We start from the raw sequence: 22,934 nt of genomic DNA, 5'->3' as shown, positions 1-22,934 counted from the left end.
AATCATAATCCTAAAATTCGTATTCTTTTCTCTCATACGATTTTACTCAGAAATAATTCAAACTTTTTAAACCATATTTGAAATTAAATGTTAATGATATTTTTTAAGGATGGTTTGAATGGAACAGAAATGTTAATAAACTATATCGAAGACATTGTGGCAAAAGAACGTATTTACACAGTCTTGGAGTCCTAGGGAATAAAGGGAACGTTTCATAGATTAAAGAAGTATAGCAGAGAATTCATTTTTATAATATTGTCTTCTCCTTTTAAACACCACTTGATGAAATAACGATTGTAACTCTGTAAAAACTATCCTATATTAATACTAATTAATATTATATTAGCAAAATACACTGAGCATAAAAATTGTCCATACATTCTTTAATCACGATGCCCTCAATATATCCGTTATGAAGCAAATTCTGGTCTTTATTTAGATTTATGCTTTTCTGTTCATTCATTTTGAAAATATTATTTGGGGACTCGCGATCCCTGTAGCCTCAAATGCTCACGAAGTTTGAATTCGACCCTGATTGTATCTAACGTATGAGAAACATTACGTGCGACCTGAGATTTGTAATTAATATAAGTCAAGCCATAGAAAAGCAATTATTTTCTTCATAAGTAGAAAATTAGTCGTCACTTTGTATTTGATTATAAAAGTGTTTTTATCAAGCTGATCTCCGCATGTGTCTATAAAAGTGGCGATTATAACTAATAAAGACAAGAAGATTTTGTATAATTTTGTAAATTCACAGTCATTCAAATAGTTTACACGTAAAATAACGTGAACTTTGATCGGCATTGTGTGCACTTAGAAATTTGTATGAAATTGTTCCTCAGTAATTTCATACTTACTTCGGTTAAAAATTCAAATTTCTCAACGATTGTAGCACAAATAGAAATATAAAGTGAATGCATGAAAAGAGTGACAGTCTCCACAATGGCACCGCTTATACGTCTGTGAGTCCTCTACTATATAGATAACAGAGGACAAAGTCAAATACACTCTTCTCGTGCGTCGACGATACATTCCTTAAAACTCAAAGTTCAAAGCTTTTAACATTACATGTCTTGTAAACTATTCAGTATCTAACAGGGGCATATAATAATTATTAATAAGAAATCACCTTATCCTTATTTTTCTTAAAAACCACTTTCACAATAAACTCAACAGTGAACAGTATCTTTCCTGTGAGATATTCCACGCAATATTCATAACGGCTTGATAAAAATACGAGAAAAGGTCACCTCGATAAAAATACTTTTATTAAATTCTGTGAAGTGACCGAACTAAACAACGTGTCTTATATTTTACTCGCAACCTGCCATTCGAGTCTACCAGTACAGACGACTGGAGCGCGAAAACAGTCTCTTACAAAGTAGAGGGAGCGTATCTAGTGAATCTCAAAAGAGTAACTATGGTAATTTCTTCAATTTCTCGTGGTGAGATGCGGTCGTGGCACGCAAGTATGCATTCGCCCTAGAAAGAAAGAAAGAAAGAAAGTACAATGAAAATCCTTACAACCTTGGAGCAACAATCAGTGCAAGTTGTTTTTTTTTTGTTTATGTACAAACAGTCTCCACCGCGATCGAGTTTCGTCGTCGCGGTTAGTTTTGGTTCGCGCGGTCTCAAAATTGGTGTATCTTTTGCATCCTGCGCGCCCCGACCGTCCACTGATTTTCATTATCCTGCACCGGTGTGTCCTTTGCGATACCGCCGTGGCGCGTAAACTCGCATCTGTATTTTTCAGTCCTGTAAACGTTCACTTCGTCGCGATAGAACGTGTTGACCTTCGTGCGTGAAACAATCGTCTGTTTCGGGATTATTCGTTCTATCAAACATCCTATCAACAGTCGCCCCAGACTGTCACAGTTTTTGCCCTGTCCACTGACGCAAGGTAGCTGTCGTACGAGTGCCAAGAAACCGCTGTCACCACGGCCCTGTAAGAAACAGTGTGACAAATTAATTGGATTGCCCGATTCAGCGTTATTGATGTCGAATAGAGCGTCCTGTAAATCGACTCGTGAAAAGTATTCGAACGCTTGGGGAGTACGGTCGATAATGAGGAGGAGTGTGAGGTCGTTGGCATGAATCATTGCGTACCTTCGCTTGCTACGAATTTTTGACATGATTTGTAATGACCGTACAAACCGCGAGATGTACATTGTTTCTTTAGGTTTCTGAGGTGTTGGATTATTTAGGACACAAGCAGTTGGCGTATCAAAATTCAAGAATTTTGTATCAAGATTTTAAGTACATATTTTAATTCAAAGCGAAATTTCATTAAATGCGAGAATGATTTATTGAAATTTTGATTTTTACTAAAATTGTCGCAGCTATCGTTTTTCCTTAATAAAATAGCCTTGAAAAAACGTTCCTGGATATTTGTTATATTCTAGCCATTGTTAAATATATCTTTCAGTTTCATAAAATTGTATCTGTATTTTAATTTGCATTTTTTAAGGTGGATAGGTAAGTGCAAGCGCGTGCGTGAAGTAGAATAAGACTTCATCGAGGGTATCTGTCCACTACTGCCTGATTCTACTTGTGCCCATGTTTGGAGACATAAACTGTGATATTGTATTGTCTGTTTTATCTCATTCTAACTTCTACCTATTTAGAATACAGTGAAATTAATGAAAAACAGATTAAACTATCAACAAACATCGCCGCAAGTAGAATTACCCAGTACTAAACAGACATACTAGCCAGACCGTTTTAAACGGTGCGCGTACTCGATGTGTGTATATTTTAATATTAATATTGTACAAAACAAAGCCTCGTACGCAAAAATGTTTATTCTAAATATTCGACTAATTTTACCACGAAGAATTACAACAATTTTTTTTATGTCTTCGTTGGGCGTTGTCCTAAATATGTAGTAGTACATATTCAACCATTAAATTATTGTTGTAATTGCAAAGTGTCGTAATAATTGTAACATTATTCATTTAATCATTTTTAATTATTAATGCTACGCATTGAATGTTTAATATTAAAAAATGTTGTAAATGTACGAAAGGTTACCTTTATCTGCAATATTATACATATTGTTGTTGGTAAAATTTAAATTTACTGTCACTGAATGCTTGAATAATGTGGTATCACTCGTTCGATCAATGAAGTAATCATATTAATAATATTATTGTAGTGTGTAATTTAGGAAAGTAAACATCCTATTTCATGAAACGTTTGAAGCGCTGATTGCATGCAGAGATTAGCAATTATTCGAGCCTATGACTAATTGGGAACATTTATGGATAAGCCGAAGTCAATAGTTACTACATCTCATACGTAAATAAATTAACATAATATTACTAACATAAAAAGCAGATCGAAAATCAAAGGTTGCTAATATTCTCATAATATTGAAATATACGCCAAACATAATAATGATTCATACTCATTGGAATGTTTTAAATTCATTAAAATCATTCAGCACAGATAATATTACATGTCATGTATATGATCAAAGCACAATGCATATTTTCATTATTATCGATGACGCCAACAAAGCTTCCAGGAGCAAATTATGTTTAGGAAATAATTAATGGTTACGTTTTAGAGTTATTTATCGATAATCGGTTAAAAAATTACTACATTCTAATATAAAATTAATTAACAACTCTATCTTGTACAATATTTATAGACAAAATTAGGGCACGAATCGAAGGAATTGAAATAAATTTTTCACAGTCATTAAAAAAAAAAAAAAAAACAAATTATACAAATCTGTAATTCTATGGAGATATAAACTCTTTTTCGAAAATGTTTAAAATTTGTACATATAATATCGTACGTAAGAATCGCTATAACTGTCAACTAATCGTTTCTAAAAAATCTTTTACGGGTCGTCTAAGTTCTCCAACCAGGATTTTCCCGCAGACCCAAGGTTAGAGGATTTGAGAAACCTATTAAGTTGTAAAATGACGTGGTTGGCGCGGTTTATCGAATATTGAAATCTCCCTGTCCACCTTGCTGCACGAGGCATCCAGGTAGCCTATGCAGAAGCGATACATGGTCACCGTAATTCAGGGAATCCGGCTCAAGTTTCCTGGGATCCACTGGGGTTCCCTTACACACATATTTGAACCCGAGTTTACGATAAGTCAATCGTCACTGAGAGTTAGAAGGAGATTCCGAAGACAGCGAATTCTCCCTGGAATTCGCAAATCGCTTTAGGTGGAGTATTTAAGACGGATCACTCGAATAACTAGTGTATATTTATGTTTAGAAAAAAAAAATGTTTAAGGCGAACACATACTCGAACCCGAGTTTACGATACGCCAATCTTCATTGAGAGTTAGAAAGAGATTCCAAAGACAGCGAGGTCTCCCTGGAATTCGTAAATCGCTTTGGATGGAGCATTTAAGACGGATCACTCGAATAACTAGTTTATTTTTATGTTTAGAAAAACAAAAATATTTAGGACGGAAGTTATTTAATTTTATAGGCAACAAGCTGCGGTGTCAGTTTTAGAGTTCCAGGCAGAAGATTCATGAACATTTCAAGGCTATTAATTTTGTTTTAAATTAGATAATAATATCTTCTAATTTACCTCCTAATAGAGGCTTGAAGATTGAGTAAAATGGCCTACAGTTCAAGATCATTCAAAGTTATTGATATTATTGGACAGATAAACAGAAGCAAAGTGCTCGATTAATTTGTCAAGTTTCATTCCCTCAATATTTTGTTAAGATTCACTCTCTCACATTCTCTTTCCTACGTCAATCTGCGTGGAAATTTAACGCAAACCTTAGTTTAAAACAATTGCAGTAAAGTGACGAAGATCGCGATGCCCTAAAAGCCCAGCCAATCGTCATTAAAGCAACCTGAAAAATCTCGTTCAATCTCGTTACACGGAGTGACCTAGGAACAAACAGAAAGAGGATCAACGAGAGAGAAGGATTTAGCCTCGAGCTACGGGAACTTGGGGTGAATTGTGGACAGAGATTGTGTTTTCAGATCCTAATTGGCCAGTCAAATCGCCGTGGCCACCGCTTAACTGTCGCAGAAGACCACGGGCTTCCTATGATTACGCGGTGTGTATCGGTGGGCAAACTACGGTGGCAGTCGGTTGGAAAGCGACACGGTGCTCCTTCTCGAGACGTACTCGAGGTGGTACGAATTTTGAAACCGTTGTCTCAGCCGGTGAACACGGTAGCTGATGCCACTTAACGTAAAAGAAAGAAAGGGGAAAGGTACGCCCGCCTATTTCATTGTTCCTCTACTTTTTGTTAGTCCTCTGTCCACTTACGTTGTCCCCCACCTAGCCGTCTCGCTTAATTTACGACTTCGCTATAACCTCTGCGCGCATTATACACGCTCGCTCGTCGAGGATTCGCGTTCTGAGACGACACGCAAGTGTGTCCGATGTGGTTGATTTGAATTGGCCACGGCATCCTTTGCGGTCGGTCATACCGTTTTCTCGTTTCTATCGCGTCTACTTCGTGATGAGCAGCTAACACGTGTTTCAGAGTTGTCGTGGCTCTGTTTGGCCGCGACAGTGTGAAACATAATGCTACAAAGGAACGGCGTTCTTAATTACCGCGGTTCGATAATATTAATATCGCGTTCGTGTTCGTGTCCTCCCCGTTGGAACGCGAGAATCTGAGAAAAGGTTAATTTAATGGCTCGACTTGTACGATCAGGTTTGCTTGACGCGGGTCGCGATGCCCAGGGAACAAGAAAACGACAGGTGGAGGGCAAGAAGTTAATTAATCGGAAATGCTGGCTCAGTCCCTTTTCCTGCCATAATTTTTTCTGAATGGTATCGCGTAACACCAGGTAGCTAGGCTACAGGTCTCGTCGCTCACCCTTGATTCTCACCATTCACTTCACGAGTCCCTCGGGAATCTTATTAAACTTTTTGAGCTGTACTAAGAACACTCGTGGCTTCTAGGGTGTTTTGTCTCTAAGAGTGTCTGATGATTTCTACTCGTTTACCGGCAAATTTATTAGGTGCAGAAATTAATTTTGAAACTTTACATTCAGTCGTTTGTTATTGCAATTTAAGTAAAAATATTTACTCGTTACTTTGTATCGAAGTTTTCCTCATTCTTGTTCTTCTAACAGATTACAAATGTACAAATTAATTATACTAATAGATACTTTAATATTTAAAGTATGAACCTTCCTAGTAATGAATAACACAGATTGCTTTGAAATTTGGTTCTTAGAAAGAAAGTTTTTCTTTTTAAATAAATGGTAAGTTTATCTTTGAATAAAATTTCCGCACCTAATAATAGAGAGAAACTGGGTGGCATTGTTACCTGATATGACTTTGTGGAAACATTCTTAAAAAGGGTTTAAATATCGTCATTTTGATATCTTTTGACAGGGGAAAAACAGTAACGAGTTTTAGTGGTAGCAGGCAGGAGACTAATGGAAGGATCAAGTGGTTGGGTAAGTTTAACAACACTCTCCTTTTTGCTCGTGTTTTCTCGAATCAATATTATTAAACAGGCGAATAATGGATGGTGAGAAATTACGAGCCTAAGTAGCTTACTTTCTGACACCTGTATATGGCAATATGTTCAGCTCCTGCCTGTCGTTTTCTGTATTTATGTGATATTATAAAACTTAGGTGACCTAGAATTGACTTATTAAATTAATCACACAAACTCAGGACACCATTAAGATAACTCCAAGTTAACAAATAAATTACATTTAATTTCTTATGTCTGAATCGAAGAAACGTATGATAACGCTGGCTTCGTATTTCTCGTTTAATATGTTACACAATTATTCATCGCGGAGGACAGAAATTACAATTGAAAATGTTATAACAAACAGGAAGCCTGCAGAGACTAGAATCATCTCTTACGATAAACTTCAAACAACCCGTGAAAAGGAAGAACGGTGTTAAACCTTGCAACACGGTTTCTTGAAAGTAGGTTTTTTTTACTCTGGTAGCCTTACTTTATTCCAACTCGTACATGTACTTTTTGGACACCATTACGTTAAGTGTACCGACGTTCCCTGCTGGGCGCATCAAGGACGCTAGGAGCCGCGATCCTGTAAGTCCTTGTAGCCTGTGACGAAAAACACATTTGACGTCTTGCGTCTTCAAGCATATCGTTTTACCAGTTGAGAGTACCCTAAGTACCCTACCACCCAGTGTGGGAGTTTTTCGAGGTCCCTTTGTCTGCGGCCATCAAAACCATGAACTGAAGCTCCTTTTTTTTGATCGACAAACATTTATGGGATCTTGAGTTCTGACCTCACGCATTTCTAGGTTAACATCTAGGTAAAACATTTACACTGTTTCGAAATTCATTTACATCGAAATATCAATTCTGTATTTGAATCTGTAAAAATATGAATTTGCCTAACCATCCGCGGCCTGGCAATTGTATTAAGGTTGAGAAAGTGGGAACGGCCACTGAGTCACCCGGTATACGAATTACGAACATTTGCAACGGTCAAATCGCTTTCGCTAAAGATTCCATTTGAATGTGGAAACGGTACACAGTGGCGCGTAATTTTCTGGTCCAGGAGGCTTCGCTTGTGTAGCAAAGGGTCTATAAAACCTGAATTCCCAAGGGTGATTCACAGAGTTCCGTGGAATCGTAAAAGGGTGTTTCTATGCGAGGACAAACGCGCTGAAATGACATACCTTTCGCGTCTCGAGTAAAACTGCGTTGAGATCGTGCGCTTGGAAACGGGAGCGTAAAGCCGCTGTATATTTCGGAATACTATAAAGGTCGAGTACAACAGGCGAGAACGATGTACTGAAGAAAAATTAGATTCGTAAAAATATGATTAAAAAGTTTACGCGACACTTGTCCTGCGCGCCTTCAAATGCTCCTGGGCGTCGTTGAGAAGTCGTTTGTCAAATCGCTTTAATGCCACTCAATTTCAATAAAGTCACAAGTAAATTCAACTTTGTCGAATTTTAATTCAATGGTATACTAATTTATATTTTTGAGACCATTTTCAAATAAATAACTTTATCTATTCTATTCATGCATCTTACGTATTGAATAGCATCGAAACCTTAGAAAATTGCAAATAGGAATTACTTAGATACATTCAAGTTGGAACTTCTTAGCGTTTGGGATAAGGTTACTTAACGAATTCTCCGTATGTTAGTCCTAGATGAATAGTATCGAAGTGAATGGTAACTATATTAAACTAGCAGACAAATATAGAACCGCGCGATCCATGATTTATTATAGAAAAAGAAGGCGGAAGCGAGAAATAATGAACCGAGGTGAAAGTTCATTGCCAATGAAAGCGTCAACAGAAGCGAAGGGGATAATGAAGCAGGAAACGAGTACCTATTGTTTTAAAAATGCATCGTCATGCATTTTGTAGCATTCGTTGCTATGAAACCCGTCTGAAGCGCAGAGAGAATGTAATTCCACGAAATAATCACTTTGCCACAAATGTGCAAATTAACAGCTTAAAAAGTGAAAAATCCAGCGTGGAGAACGAAGGAAAGCGGTTCGTTAATTAGCTATCCTTGAGTGAATTACAATTTTACGCGTTGCGTGTATCAACAACCTCCAGTTAGGAGATTTTATTATACTTCGTTTATATTTCACTTGTGCATTTTAACCACGTGCTGAGGAATTAAACGGAGTTTATAATTTCATGTATGCTCTTAAAATATAAATATGTATAATTTTATATACTCTCGAAAAATATTAATATAAATTATTTCATATATTCTCCCAAAAAATATATACAATTTCATATAGCCTTTTACAATATCCTTTTGCATTTTCCCCACGTGCACACGAATATATAATGGAAACTAAAAATACAAATAATTTCATATAACTTATCAAAAATTTAGAGTCTGTTATAGGTCCGCGAATAAGTGATGGTTCATTCAATTAAAACATCATTTCCAACAAAGGAAATCGCGTGCGACTATCATTTTGCGAGCACGAGCACAAACAGAATTTGCTTTCCGCGTGCTCGCGATCGGTCGCAGAATTGTCACAATTACAGTCAATCAGAACGGCGATAAAAATCAGCCAGGATTGAGAAAAAGAGTTTCATCGGGACAATAATACGCCTGATGTACACACAATATCCTATCAGGCTGTGTGCGCACGTTTCACACATATTTACCCTTAGCGGGGAGATAAATAAAACGGAACAGATTGAACGAGAAATCGGAAGGGACTAATGAATACAACTCTAGGCAAAAAGTCCCCAAGAGGTGTACGCCGGGCGCGCGGGTAAACTACGGATAATTGGAAGAACAGAGCTACCAGAAATACGGATAAATGTTTACCAATCTCCAATCGAAAGCACAAAGCAAACAATTCAAGCGATAAATGAGGGGTGAAAAAGGCAACGGCAAAGGCCTGTGCATAGACGATTGACCGACATGCCTGCGAGTACGTAAAGTTTGTTTCTGACAAAAAGCCGGGTTTATATAGGACGGAACAACAACAGGGGAGAGAAAAAGCGTTCGCCAGAAACGTGCGTCGCGACGACCGCCCGTCGAGACAAGGCGACCGCTGTCGCTGCCGCAGGCATCGCTACCGACCATGACAACGACCATATTTTTCAAAGCGTCCCGCTTCGTATCCGGGGATACCTTTGCGAACAACCACCTACGTGGTGTATATTGCGAGCGTGATAAAGGAGGTCTATCCGTTCTTGCCGAAGGAGCCAGTGGAAATAAGCTTTTTCGAACGGTATTTCTCAGCCGTTACTTTTCCTAACCCATGGCCAACCCCCTTTGTCTCTCTTTTCCTTTCGTTGCATTGCATTTCGCCGAGTCATTCGTGTTTTTTACTATCGCCTGGTGTGAATGCTCCGAGATTTCACGAGAAGAAGACGCCAGAGTGAAAAGACAAAGAGATTTGGTCGCGGGTAGGGTAGGGAAACGAGCCAGCAACTTCTATTTCAGGGTGCGATTATAATTATGTGGGACCCTTGTTAGAAATCTTTCTATACAGAATAAATAGAATATAAAAAAAATGATAAATGACTACATTACCAAATTCTTTTATTAATTTCTTTAAAATTTCAAAATTTCTTCTGACAGTTCTATACACAAAAGGACTCGAAACTTACTCAAAACAATCATAAATATTCTATCGATAAAAGTTAGGGTTTTTTACGTGCACCACGAGTATTTACATTTATATGAAGTTATTCATCGAAAGCATTTGGGTTGAACGTTTCCATAAGTGACAGAATGAACGCATAAACGCCAATCTAGAACGATACTTTGTCAAGATCAGTAGCAAATGGTTAGAGGGAAGCGAAGAAGGAAGCGCTGAGCGAAACCCACGAGGAGGGCCGCAAGTGGATTTGGAATTTCACCTCGGGGCGATGGATTATGCGAAGCATAAGGATTCTAACAAAAAAGATATTGTCGGAGGAAGATCACTCGGGGAAAGGAAAGCGCCGGCGAAAGTAGCGACGGTTATTATGTCGCGTAAGTGCACCTTGTTTATCCGCTTATACGGGGGGTAATTAAAGTATTCATTTTTCATTATGACAGCACTGTCACGGATGAAAGGTATAATGTTGCATAAACATCATAATTTACCCACCTTATATTACTAGTTTATTTGTATTTCTATTCTAAGAATAATATTCTAATAATTGTGAAACTGTTAAGTAAAATTTTGCTTCAATTTATTACAAAATAAAGAATATTTTTGCGGCTTTTGTTTGTTGGTATGGAAGAGCAAAAAGTTTACACTGTCACTGATTATTTCAGTATATTCGATATTTGCTTATGAATGAATGAAATGAAATAAACAAGGAGAAAAGTAGAGTCGTTATACATAATTACCCATGCATTTGTTTTTAAAAAAGAAGTGAAACTTCGTTTAATTAAAAGCGTTGTCTTCACTCTGATATTAAAAATTGAACCACGTAGAAAATCGAATATTATCCACGTACATTGGTCTCGTTATAATGATGTCCAAGTTTCTTTTTTAGGAAAGCATGTAGAAACGCGTATTATTGAAAATAATAACACGCATTACCCGCAAAGCTACGAAAATGAAACCTAATGGAGTTAAAAACTTTAATGCTCCGTGCCTATTTTTAGGAATAAAAATCCAAATAAAATCTTCCTTTACTCCCAAAGAAAGACGATCGTCATGGTAGCCGACCAACCACTTCTTATTGCCTCTAACTGTACATTCTTTTTAGTTTGATAGTTGCACAATTCGTGAAAAATGTTAAGTATACATGTTTCTTCGAATAGTACCACTATATCTCCCGTATCGAGATTCTTCAGATAAGTATCTTAAGTATGATCACTTCCTGTCTCAGATCCCGAAGGAACGCATATGCAGAGTAATCTACACGATACGAAGCACAAATCAAGAATCGCTGACCGAAGTCATAGAACAAAATCTTCCAAGCGTTTTTTCACAGTCCTTTGTAATTTTTTCTTATATTCGCTAAACATTAACTAATTTATAGGCATTGCTTCGCCAACATTTTAACGATAAACGAACGATTACCTTGTTATTTCTGTAACATTTGATGGGCATCCTAGCGCGGACCTCAATTTACGTAAACGGTGTAACAAGCGTGTAATCACTTGCTGTTGATAACATCGGGCATCTCCCCCCCTCCGTCGTCTGTCTGCACTCATAAATATTTTCGATTTTCATATTATGGAAAATGTGAGTTATTACCGTCGGTCAACGCGAAACACATACGCGGACGCTAATTATTAACCACGGGATGATTTACGCGCAATAGACAAGACGCATATTAAATCGGAAGATTGAAAAATAAGAGATTTACGGCGTCGCGGCATTATCGGAACAGTGTTTTATAGGCATAGCGGGGGATGGGTTCACGGACAGCAGCTGATCAATTTGCTATTTGGCGATGCATCTTTTATCGTGCTTAGCAGCTATTTTGCAATGTGTCAGTGGGAAAAGATGAGCAACGCACCTGTTGACACAGACGACGTAGGCGATACCTTAACGCGATAAATTCGTCGGAGCGCCAGAACGAAGATTTTAACGTAACCCAACCGCAAAATGTAATCATTCATTGTGTGAGAACACGCTGACGCGTCTATGGTGACACGCTTCGTGGATTCGTGGGAAAAGCTATGTAGTATAATTAGTCCCGCTGTTACATCCTTAATTTTGACTTAAATTGCGGTTTATCTTATTAGATACGTAATAGGTGCTTCATTTTCGTGAGGAATACGTGGCACTGACATGAGATTAAGTATACGAGGATATATTTTCACGTTTCTATTATTACTTTATCTTCCTAGATTTATATTTCGGGTATTTAGATATCCTCCACCTGGAGAAATAAATTATTATGTTAAAATTGATATATGTCAATTTTCAGATTACTTCATTTTATTAATGTAAGCATTGAATTTTATTGAATCTATTATTTTTTAACCGAAATATATTTACTTAAACTTTTATAGTTCTGTCATCTTACTGCCATCTGAATCACTCGGACCTAAGCACGTGCTTGACTGACGAGTTTCAACTTTACGGATCTATACATATACATCTCTATCGCGTTCATATGCAAAGTATATAGAGCGAATGAAAGGAAAATATTATCGCTGGATATAAGTTATTACTACCATGCATTATGTACACATGTAAGAGACACGTCCAGATTTCTTGATCTCTTCAAGAATACTGGTACATACATGTAGATGTAATTTTTAGATACTTTCACGTATTGTAACGTGGAATTACCTAAAAACGTCGTAAATAAATATTCATAATTAAATTTCACAATAAAATTACATGTTAGTATTGCCAAAAGGCTGATAGATATAAATTTTTATTTATTTCGCATAAATAATGCATACTTTAAAATGTTAAACTAAATTTACTCTTCTTTACTAGTTTTGGAGGCAATTTTCACGATTTTATTCCGATCATGTTCATTTATACATACATGTATAAGGTTCTCTAGAATTATTGCTCAATAAATTGTATGTCTCCAGTTTCAAGAACAATTGTCCCAAAAATGAAGCACCGTACGAATAAATTTTATTCCACGTTTCAGATTTCTTTTTAAACCGAGAATCACCTCCCTTACCGATTGTATCATTCACTCCAAGACACGCTGTACGAAGAGAGTCCAAACTCAGATAAAGGTATGCAGAGGGGCCGAGCGAAGAATGCTGACGAAAAATTTAAACAGTGCATCTACCAGACTATCTGGATGCTTTGGTAAGCGTACCCTTGCAACTCTTGGCAAGCTAAACCTGCAGTCGTATCAAACTCAATTGTCTGTTCAAGACCATTTCCCCAACTGTGAATCACGCCAGTCGCTATATCTACCTTTAACCCACGCCAGTTTGCGTCACTACGTCAGGAACAGAGAGAGCGTGTCTATAAGCTTAGAAGACACAAGAGCTAGAGCAATGGGGCATTTGAACAATATGGCGAAGGTATCCTAGGAGTGCTTTCGCGCGACCAGTTGATTTTGACCCAATTCTAGTAACCGTTACTTCGCGTACAGGATGAGGTAAATCATATGGATGCGAACTGGACCACGGATGGACTTCCTTGTGTCTTCCTTATCTATTTACTGCGACCCATACCCCGCATATAGGGCGGGTAATCTGCAACAGCACTCCACTGCCGCCATTGATTCTGTCCCCTTCCTATACAATTTGCGAACAGATAATCTAAACCGAAATTTCCATTCTAGAATTTCCAACCTTGGGTTACGTAACATGAAATCAACAGAATAAATATTTATAGTTGCCAAAGGATTAATGAAGGTCTTGGTAAATATCACAATATGAATTTTTATTTATTCGGAATAAAATGATTCATTCCTTGAGAAGTTAAATCGAATGCTGATAAGCTATATACCCCAAGTTCCAAGGTCTTCTTATGGTTATAATCCATTATCATCTTTGAAATCACTTAAGGTTAAGTTTTCTTCAAAAAAGAATTATTTGCACTGATGCGTTAATCTTGAGTCTAAGAACTTTTGTATTCAATTATTAAATAAATAATTAAAAGAGACTTTTGTAGTAGAGTTTCGGAAAATAACTTTGGATACAAAAATTCCATAGCACGGACAAGGATAAAAATCACTGCACTGGCTAATTGTCTTCTTCTTCTGCTTATATTGATATGTTAACCAAGAATATGATTACAGTACTAAATGCGTAATTGTTTGTCGCAATTGTAGCAACAGGTAAGGCCATAAGTATGGAACAAGCCCGTATCATGCAAATTCCTCAGACTAACTTTCATGGCGCGCTGTTTAAATCCCAGGAGGTCGAGTACGCGCCAGCACATACAGTCGCACAACAGAAACACGCGTTTATACACATTTACATGCATTGACATAAGTTTTAATACCGGCGGTCTGCGCTATAATACATTTTTAGGGCTTCTAACGTATATTTTCGTTGGTCTTAACAATGTGTCACGCGCTAAACGAAAGACCTGTTTTATGATTATGATTTCAGATGCTTTTTCTGGAAACATATAAAATGTCTTCCCATTCATTCACAGAATTAATATTTTAGGTGCAGGGTACAGCATTCATAAAATATTATTGAAAAGTATTGTGTCTTTTAAAGGCAATATTATTTTACGAATGTTGTGGTTACTGTTGGTATTTCTTCTCAGGATTGGCTTCAACTAGTATTTATTTTTGGATTTAATTTCTTGTAATTGGAAATACTATATCAATTTGTTTATTGCATTCCTCACAATTTGGAGAATTTTATTTAGATCTAGTTCTTAGTAAATTTGGCATTCATTTCTGCAGCACAATCCAAAAATGGAAAAAAGAAATTTCACATCCAGTTTTTTCGATTAAAATCTGTCATGTAGCGTAAGGCATACGACTACTCCGTAAAACAAAAAATATGCTAAAATTTGTGCATTTTAATATAAAAACTATGCCATGCAGAAGGTTCAAATTTAAATACATGAATATGTACTCTTTTTGAAGTACATCGTGTAAAATTTATATTGAAAAATATTGAAAAATTTCGTAGCGACAGATTTTTCAGGCGGAACATTCTTTCGATTGATCGCCACGGAATCACATCTATGTACTAGAATATTGTGTAACATGTAGCATGGAATTCTGGCTTCAACAGACTCACTAGTTGTAAACTTCGGTATCTCCATTAGACATGTTACCGTATATTAAATCGACATTTTATGTAATATTCTAAGATAGTACTTAATGTGAATTCAAAAACATACGTTTCAGACGCTGATGGATTCTGGCATATATCGTCAATATTAATGTAAATATTTCACAGATCGAACAAACGTTTACTCCATTTATCTTCTTGAACGTACCATAGAAGTCTCGATAAGATAAGTGTAAAATGAATATATACATGTCGATCATGAATTGCCTCAAATGCTTACATTAGTTACCCTTAATTTATTAATGACAAACAATATCGTAAATTGAGTTTACAGTTGGACGTCATCGAGCACGTATGACAGAACATATTCATAAGGTGGCGAGATTTTTCACCTGGAAATGTACACAGAGAGCATCATACTCAAAACTCAATCTATTCTCGAACCACTCCCACGGCATTAAATTATCCCAACGAAAAATGTGTACACCACGAGATAAGACCTAAGCCGGGTCTTATACGCGATTGTGTACCCAATCAGGCGAACTGCAGAGGGAAACCAGCGAGGCTGCCGTCGTATTGAACTAAATAAATGAACACCTTCGTGAGCGCCATGGCAGAACACCAATGGCGAGATACCGATTACTTTCTCCGTTTATATATTTTTAGCAACTAGTAGCGATGGGACCAAGCCGATGACATTCTCATTAATATTATCATTCTCATTAATTTGAGGAACCAAAGTAAAAATACAAGTAAAAATATGTTAGTATTGAATTACAATATAATCTCTATTATTGCAGCCATGATTACTGAATGGCAGATTCATTCATTTGTGGTGAGGACATGTAAAGGAAGTGGTGACTAAGCACCATATAAAGTTGGGAGTAATAACGATATGTGTGTAACATACTCGCTGCATTAGTTAGCTTTATTACCGAAGGACCCCGATTCTTTAATTCGAATAAATTTGCCATTTCCTAACAGGGATTTATTCGTCGCTCGAGATGAAATTTCGAATCCACAGATTTATTCATAATTAACGTTAAACTTACCAACGTTCATTTGTAATTATTTCTAACGTGATGGGATAAATGGCTAGTCTCAAAGATACTTTCTTCGATTAAATGCAAAAATATTTTACATGGAACTAAATTGAACAATGCACGAAACAATTCTATATAATTCGTGTATTGCAGTTTAGCGTTAACGTATTAATGGTTACATTGAATAAATTCGTAATTCATAAATCGGTTAGTTGTTCGAAATGAAATTTTCCCAGATTTGATATCACGGAATCACTTTTTGACGTAAATGTAACGATGATAGTGTTTGAACACGTCTCAGTCCCATCACTAGCGACGAGTCACGGAAGTGGACGATCGCGGGGAGTTATTCATAGGGGCGCGTAGGAGTCGCGACAATTCCGCAAGGAATTGCGCCGGTTATCGAGACAATCGTTGGTCCCTGTCATCAATCCACGTGGCCGCGAGCGACACGTATCTGAATGCTTGGTCGACCACGAACAGTGGCGCCTAATGGCGCGCTCATTGACGTACAGTCGCTGGTGTTTCTACGAGGTTTCAGGGAGTAGAATGACAATACGTACAATGATTAGATTGGCGTCGTTCGCGTGGCAAATGACGCGAAACGTCGGCGTAACCACTGTTATCGTAAAGAAGCAACGCCTGAGAAATGTCATTGTACTTGTAGGGACCATTCGAAAACCTCTCTTATACATGCATCGGGAATCAGTCACGGTGTAGGAGTGATCATTGATAAAGATGTATAGGATGTACCCTAACACGTGGAATCCACTTTTGTCGTTGATTGAGGACGTGCTGTCCTCCTGAGGACGCGTTGTATTGGAAGTATATTATTCGTGAATTGACTTAATTTTACTACTAGGGCAATAAAAATTGGCCTGAGGATTGTGCAACAATTCTTATTTAATACTATACTATTTTACATATTCGTTATTAAAATTAATATAAATATAAGCAGGGTCTAAATTGTTTAGTATGATGATGCTTATACTTTTTTATATCATAGACTACATCAAGAGTCTGGGTTAGTGAAGCTTAATAAAAAAAAGGATCGATCACACTTTTGCATTTTTAAAACATCACAATTTTAAATAATGAAGCTCATTAGTCAAGCACGATCTTTGTCCACGACCCTCCGAAAATGGAGCTTCAAACAGATAAAATGTATTCCACGTTTTCGATTAACTTTTGCGCAGAGAATTTATCAGAGTACCAAGTTGTGCTTTTCAATGCAGTATGCATAAAAATAAGCTAATAGCAAAACTAATTGAATGGAGATTTTCGTTTCGCCAGGCCCGACAAACAGAAAGAATTAATTTTTCAAACGAATCCTCACTTGACCTGAAAGCAGATGTTTATAGTGCTGATTATTCGATTTATGTTTTTGACAAAATAAATTGATCCTGTCAACAACAACAAAAAAAATTTATGAAATACAGCGTTTGCAGGGTTCCTGGCTCCAACAATTTGCAATTTTAATCTCATGTGTAAAGTGAAGCTTTTTAATAAAAAAAAAATTTAATATGTAATATATTCCAGGAAAACAGTTAGACATATGAAATTTAAAACGTTGCATGACGTTGAAGGTTGATTAAAAAAGAAATGTTGTCGGAACTAATAGGAAACGCAGACCAACGTTGATAAATCTTGCAGTTAATGTAATTTCCAAGATAATTATTGTGCGCAACGACGCGCATCAAAGGGAGAGATTTATGCTAATCTGATATGAACGTAATACAAGGATATTGTATTGAATATCATAGAAATTAGCTCCAGCCACGTAATAAAGATAAGGGCGAAATGAACCATTATCTTTTTCTTTCGAGCGGACCAAAATTAAGGTAAATTACAAAGGGAAAAGGAGCCCGTTGGCGTCACTTGAGGTGCAGAAGCTACGTAACTCTTATCGATTTATGGCGGTCTACAGTCTCTTGAAGGTAAGGGATAAGGGAATAAACACGCGCGCGATGTATATGCTGATGAATTTACGGTGTCTATTAAGTATTAATATAGGTAAGTTTCCTTCGAGGTACGCGGAACGTGCCAAACAAAACACCAAGTTGTCTACGCTGGAAAGTTCTAACACCGACGCTCATACTCGCACAACGTTACCTGGATTTCATGAGGATTATGACAATTATTTGCCATACGAATACGAGGCATATTTGCGCTAATGTTGGACTAGGCGATTCCAGGAAGCAACGTCTGTTACAATATTTACATCTGTCTCAGAAGTTTATTTCTTTCAACCCTATTCATTATAAACCAGATTAACTAAAATCATACATATTATAATATAAATTATAAGATTTTGGACTGGATTAATACTTTTATTCAGTTTATAAGTAAATAATTAATTTAAACAGAGTAGTGCTAATAATTCCTGACGAATTAAATCACCAGTAATGACCTCAAGTGTTGGGCCTGTTCAATTTATTATTATTCATTTAATTCTACATAAAAAAAAAAAATATTACATTACTTTGCAGGTTTCTCTATGCGACAACATTCTTCAGATACCTCAAGTCGTACGCAATCTATCAATTTTAAACAGCTTCGATTTATTAATTCATGGGGGTGCAACATCCAATCGCGCAGACGTTTAAAAGCCGACCAATCGCAATCTGTCCCGGCAATAATTTACAACGCGTTAATTTGAAAATATTACGATTCAACATATGTCTCCACAGATATACACCCTTTCTGCACTCACACACCGCCGCGTTCCCGTTTACCGATGCCCGACGCGATGCTCCAATTGTTTTTCTATCAACGTGTTCAATAGACCCGTCATTTTTACTTTTATCTACTGTACCGTTGCAAAATAAAACTCTCTTCGGCGTGATTTCAGGGACAGGAAGAAATCGCACAAGGCTAAATCTGGCAAGTAAAAGGGGATGTTTAAGCATCGTGATGCGTTTATCGTCTAAAAACTGCTTAACGGTTAGAGCTCTGTGGCGCATTGTCCTGATAGAGAATCTGATCATTCTTCCACGAATCCCGTCTCCTTTGTCCAACTCTTTCTTTCAGGATGCTCTCGAAGCTTTATAATATTTACAAACAATGGTGCTCGTATTATATTCCGTGGTTTTCATGAAATTCCCATTAACTCCTAATGCCTTAGGTCGTCTAGGACGTTCATATTTCCAGACTCTACGATTCTCATCATTATCCAGATTATCTATGAAAATTATGAAGTAGCATTTGAAGCAAAACTATGAAGTGTGTTTGATATGTTTTTAGGCTTCCAGAAGAAATTTTTGAAATAATATTTCTTGTCAAGGACTAAAAACAAATAAAATGAATTTATTATAAAAAAAATTATGAATATATTATATTGTAGTATTCATTTGAGAAGTGACCATATAAAAGGGTGGACTTATTGATTAACTTCTTTAGGGTCGAATTATCTCGTTGCAAATGTATCTTAGTTATCCATACCAAAATCATTTCATTTGGAATTTCAGATTGAAACTTCATTATTTAAATTTTTGACTTGTACTCTAACGGTACGACTAAGGGTACATAACAAATTATCATGCTTTTACAATCGCGATGCTCTCACAGTTTATGATTGATAATAATTAAAGTTTTGATTGAGACTAAGCTATTGCTTTCCGACAAAGAGCAATAGCATTGCGTTTCGTCGCTAATTAGACTCATCAGTAAAGCTTATCTAGCAGATCTTGCCTTGGACGTTAGTAATTGTTTGAACAATTTGTACGAACTAAATGTGTACTAATAAATTATCGAATAATTGAAGGCTGTCCAAATAATGAATCCATGTTTAAAAACCCATGACGAGCCTCACGGAAGTATCGAACGGGCAGATCGAAGGAGGATACACAATAATATTTCTCTTTGTACCGAGCATATTACTTATTATACACACAACATTTTTTCAATGTACTTAGGACCTGCCGAAGGCATGTGACCTGGGTTTCTTTCGATCTGCGAGAGGCCCTGTCATCATCCGCGTCTTCCCGATCATTAGTGTACCCTTTGTGCTATTCATAGACGAGTAAGTGACATGCAATCTTCACCGTATACTTCCTCGAACAGTTACAACGCTTCCATCGAACAAGTGTTTTAATTTTACGAGACATTCGAGATTGATGGGTTGGTTCGATTTTTAAACTCGTGTCTCGAGGAATACAGTACCAACACGTCTGCTTTAAAACGCTGGCTAGAGCATGGCGATTATGTAAACAAGTTAGAACATGCAAGGTAATAAATTAACATGTCAAGATTGTAAAGAGTAGTAGCATTTAAAAACGGTGAATTGGTCTTTGATGTGCGCATAGTCCTCGAGAGGATATTTTTGAAATACGTGTATTATTGTATTCGTTTTGGAAGTAATATAACAGGATAGACCTATTGTTTAACCCCTTCAGGGACGAATTATTTGGTTTGAAATGTACATAAATTCAAACTGATATAGTTGAACCATGACATCCATTAATCTTGTAACGATTCTGTCGTATTCTACCATTGGGATTTCTATCTATGAATATTTATACTGGAGTTTAGTCACAGTACACAAAATAACTAAAACAATGAAATGTACACGATGTTACAGAATCCCCGAAGAGGAGAATAGTCACGTCTCTATGAAAAACGAATTGTAAAAGATTAATATATTTGAGTTTTGAGCTACTTGTTTACGTAGCAACAAATTCCATTAATGAATATAATAAACATTCTTTTTCCAATAGGTCATCGAGATCATTTTGACTTCTTTATATGAAAGTTTTATATACATTTTAAATACATTTTATTATACAAGCACATATTGTAGAATGGGTTGAATACAAACACCTTTATACCTTTGAGGTTTTATTCTTGAACTGCATTATGAAATATTTGAACAATATTTAAACATGTAATAATCATTCAAAAATTGGACATCGAACAGCATTCTTTATTAATAGAACACTTTATTTCTGTTACTCGTTTAAAAATTCATAAAAACGTATGGGTCAACTCGAGGTATCGCAAAACATCAAGCGGGAATCGATAACACCACCTTGAACGTTTTAGACGTAGATGTTAATGTCCTCAATTCGACGGTTGGAAGTTTAATGAAAATTCAGCGCGGTCCCTAGCGAAGGACAAGTAGGGCGGAATGAAGGACGTAAATACGTCACTTAAACAGGATTAGATTACATCGACAGTCATGTGAAAGCAGGTGTACATTAACGCTCAAAAGTCTTACATGCGTTTATAAGTTTCAAGCAAGCCTAAGCAAACGATTAATTTCACCGTTAATTGGAGTTAACTTTTGTTTTAGTATCCATTATAATATTATCCCATTTTTTGACATTCTTATTTAATACATGGAAAACGTGCAGTAATCCACAGTCTGTTGATTCCTAGTTGCTCTTAAACGTATAATTATGGAATGAATCATTTACATTTCCTAGAATTAAACACTTGCTCACAATGATTAGTAACTATAATATTTTTAACCTCTAAAATCTCCTTGAAATAAATACAAGTAGAATTGGACACCACAAGCTTTAAAACTCATAGCGAGTAAATAACTTAGTAGCACCACAGTAGTGGTATTTCACCTGAGCGCACGGCGAATATGCAAACTAGTGGAGCCACTGGGAAATGCCACTTTTGGTGGTGACACTGGGTTATTTACTCGCTGAGTTGTAAATCTTGTGGTGTCCAATTCTACTTCTATTTATTTCAAAAAGACTACGGAGGTTAAAATACTACAGTTTACGAATTGTGAACAAGCTCCACCTCGATATTAAAGCATCTTTGAAACCGATACATGTTCTAAGACTTTTGGTCGACGATGTACAGGTACACAGATTTTAGCTCCCGTCGAGCAGCGAAGAAACGAATCTCCTCGGCATCCCCTGATGAGTATCAGACCGATTTCATTGTCCCCCAGCGTAACGAACCATCGTCGAAGATCAATTGCCCCGTGGCAGGCACTGCTTTCACCTAACTCGATTTCGTTTCTACGGCAATGATCGGCTGGTCCAGCACGATATTATGTCATTTATCTTCGTCGTGTCTACGGTAGCCGAGCGATGCCGGAGCTCTTTATCTGTTTTTCCCATTCCTGTTCCCCTCGTGCCAGGACTGCTGGCGGTTGGTACGGATATACATGTCAGCTCGACCTCGAGTCTTTTTCTCCGCCCTTCTTCCACCCGACTCACCCTTCCGCCGAGCTTCGACAACCCCCTTCAGCTGTTCGTCGGCGCGTTTCGCTATTGCCGAACACTTTTCGATCAAACCTTTCCATCGAGTTCAACGTACGAATGGGTCTACTTGTTACACTTTGGTGGTACCAGATAATATTCTCGGAGCTTTTAGGGGACGCGACACTGTCAAATTTGTACACAAATAGATTCTTATTATTCCATTTCTCCAAAGGTGGACATTTCAGTGTCGTGTAAGATTTTGAGAAAGAAATCCCTGGATTTGACAGAGTTATAGGCCTGAGAGTGAATACAAAAAAAGGCAGAAATTCGGCTTACTGTTTTGAGCATCCGTCGATAGACATACGAACCTTTAAAGACTTGAAGAAACTATTTTTTGAATCACCAAATCATGCTAAACGAATGTGCCTTTCATTTAGAATAAATTCACTAAGAATCCTATTTTCTATCAGAACAAATGACTTACGTAGTCGCTAATCTACATCCACAAACGTGAATAAATAAAGATAAATACATCAGAAATAGACCGACGTATACGCCGAACAAGGACCAATATCAAAATATGCCTCATTCGAGGACTCTACTTAGCCAAAGGGGAATTCACGGACACTCGAGTCGCGCGATTTCGCGGACGTCTACGCG

The 22,934-nt window shown here is 37.0% G+C and overlaps 1 protein-coding gene across 1 annotated transcript in view; it reads right to left on the bottom strand.

Moving 5' to 3' along the window:
• Nucleotides 1–772: 772 nt before the first annotated feature.
• The window catches only part of LOC128885921 (autophagy-related protein 16-1), a 645,660-nt gene continuing 623,498 nt past the window's right edge, over nucleotides 773–22,934 (bottom strand). The window contains exon 12 of the mRNA XM_054140308.1: nucleotides 773–1,946. Within this exon, the coding sequence (XP_053996283.1) occupies nucleotides 1,853–1,946 (94 nt within the window). The 3' untranslated portion in view covers nucleotides 773–1,852. The remainder of the gene's footprint in view (nucleotides 1,947–22,934) is intronic.

The sequence above is a fragment of the Hylaeus anthracinus genome, unplaced genomic scaffold, assembly GCF_026225885.1.
Source record: "Hylaeus anthracinus isolate JK02 unplaced genomic scaffold, UHH_iyHylAnth1.0_haploid 11982, whole genome shotgun sequence".
In the NCBI taxonomy this organism is placed as follows: Eukaryota; Metazoa; Arthropoda; class Insecta; order Hymenoptera; family Colletidae; genus Hylaeus; species Hylaeus anthracinus.
This window is presented reverse-complemented; position numbering and strand designations above follow the sequence as displayed.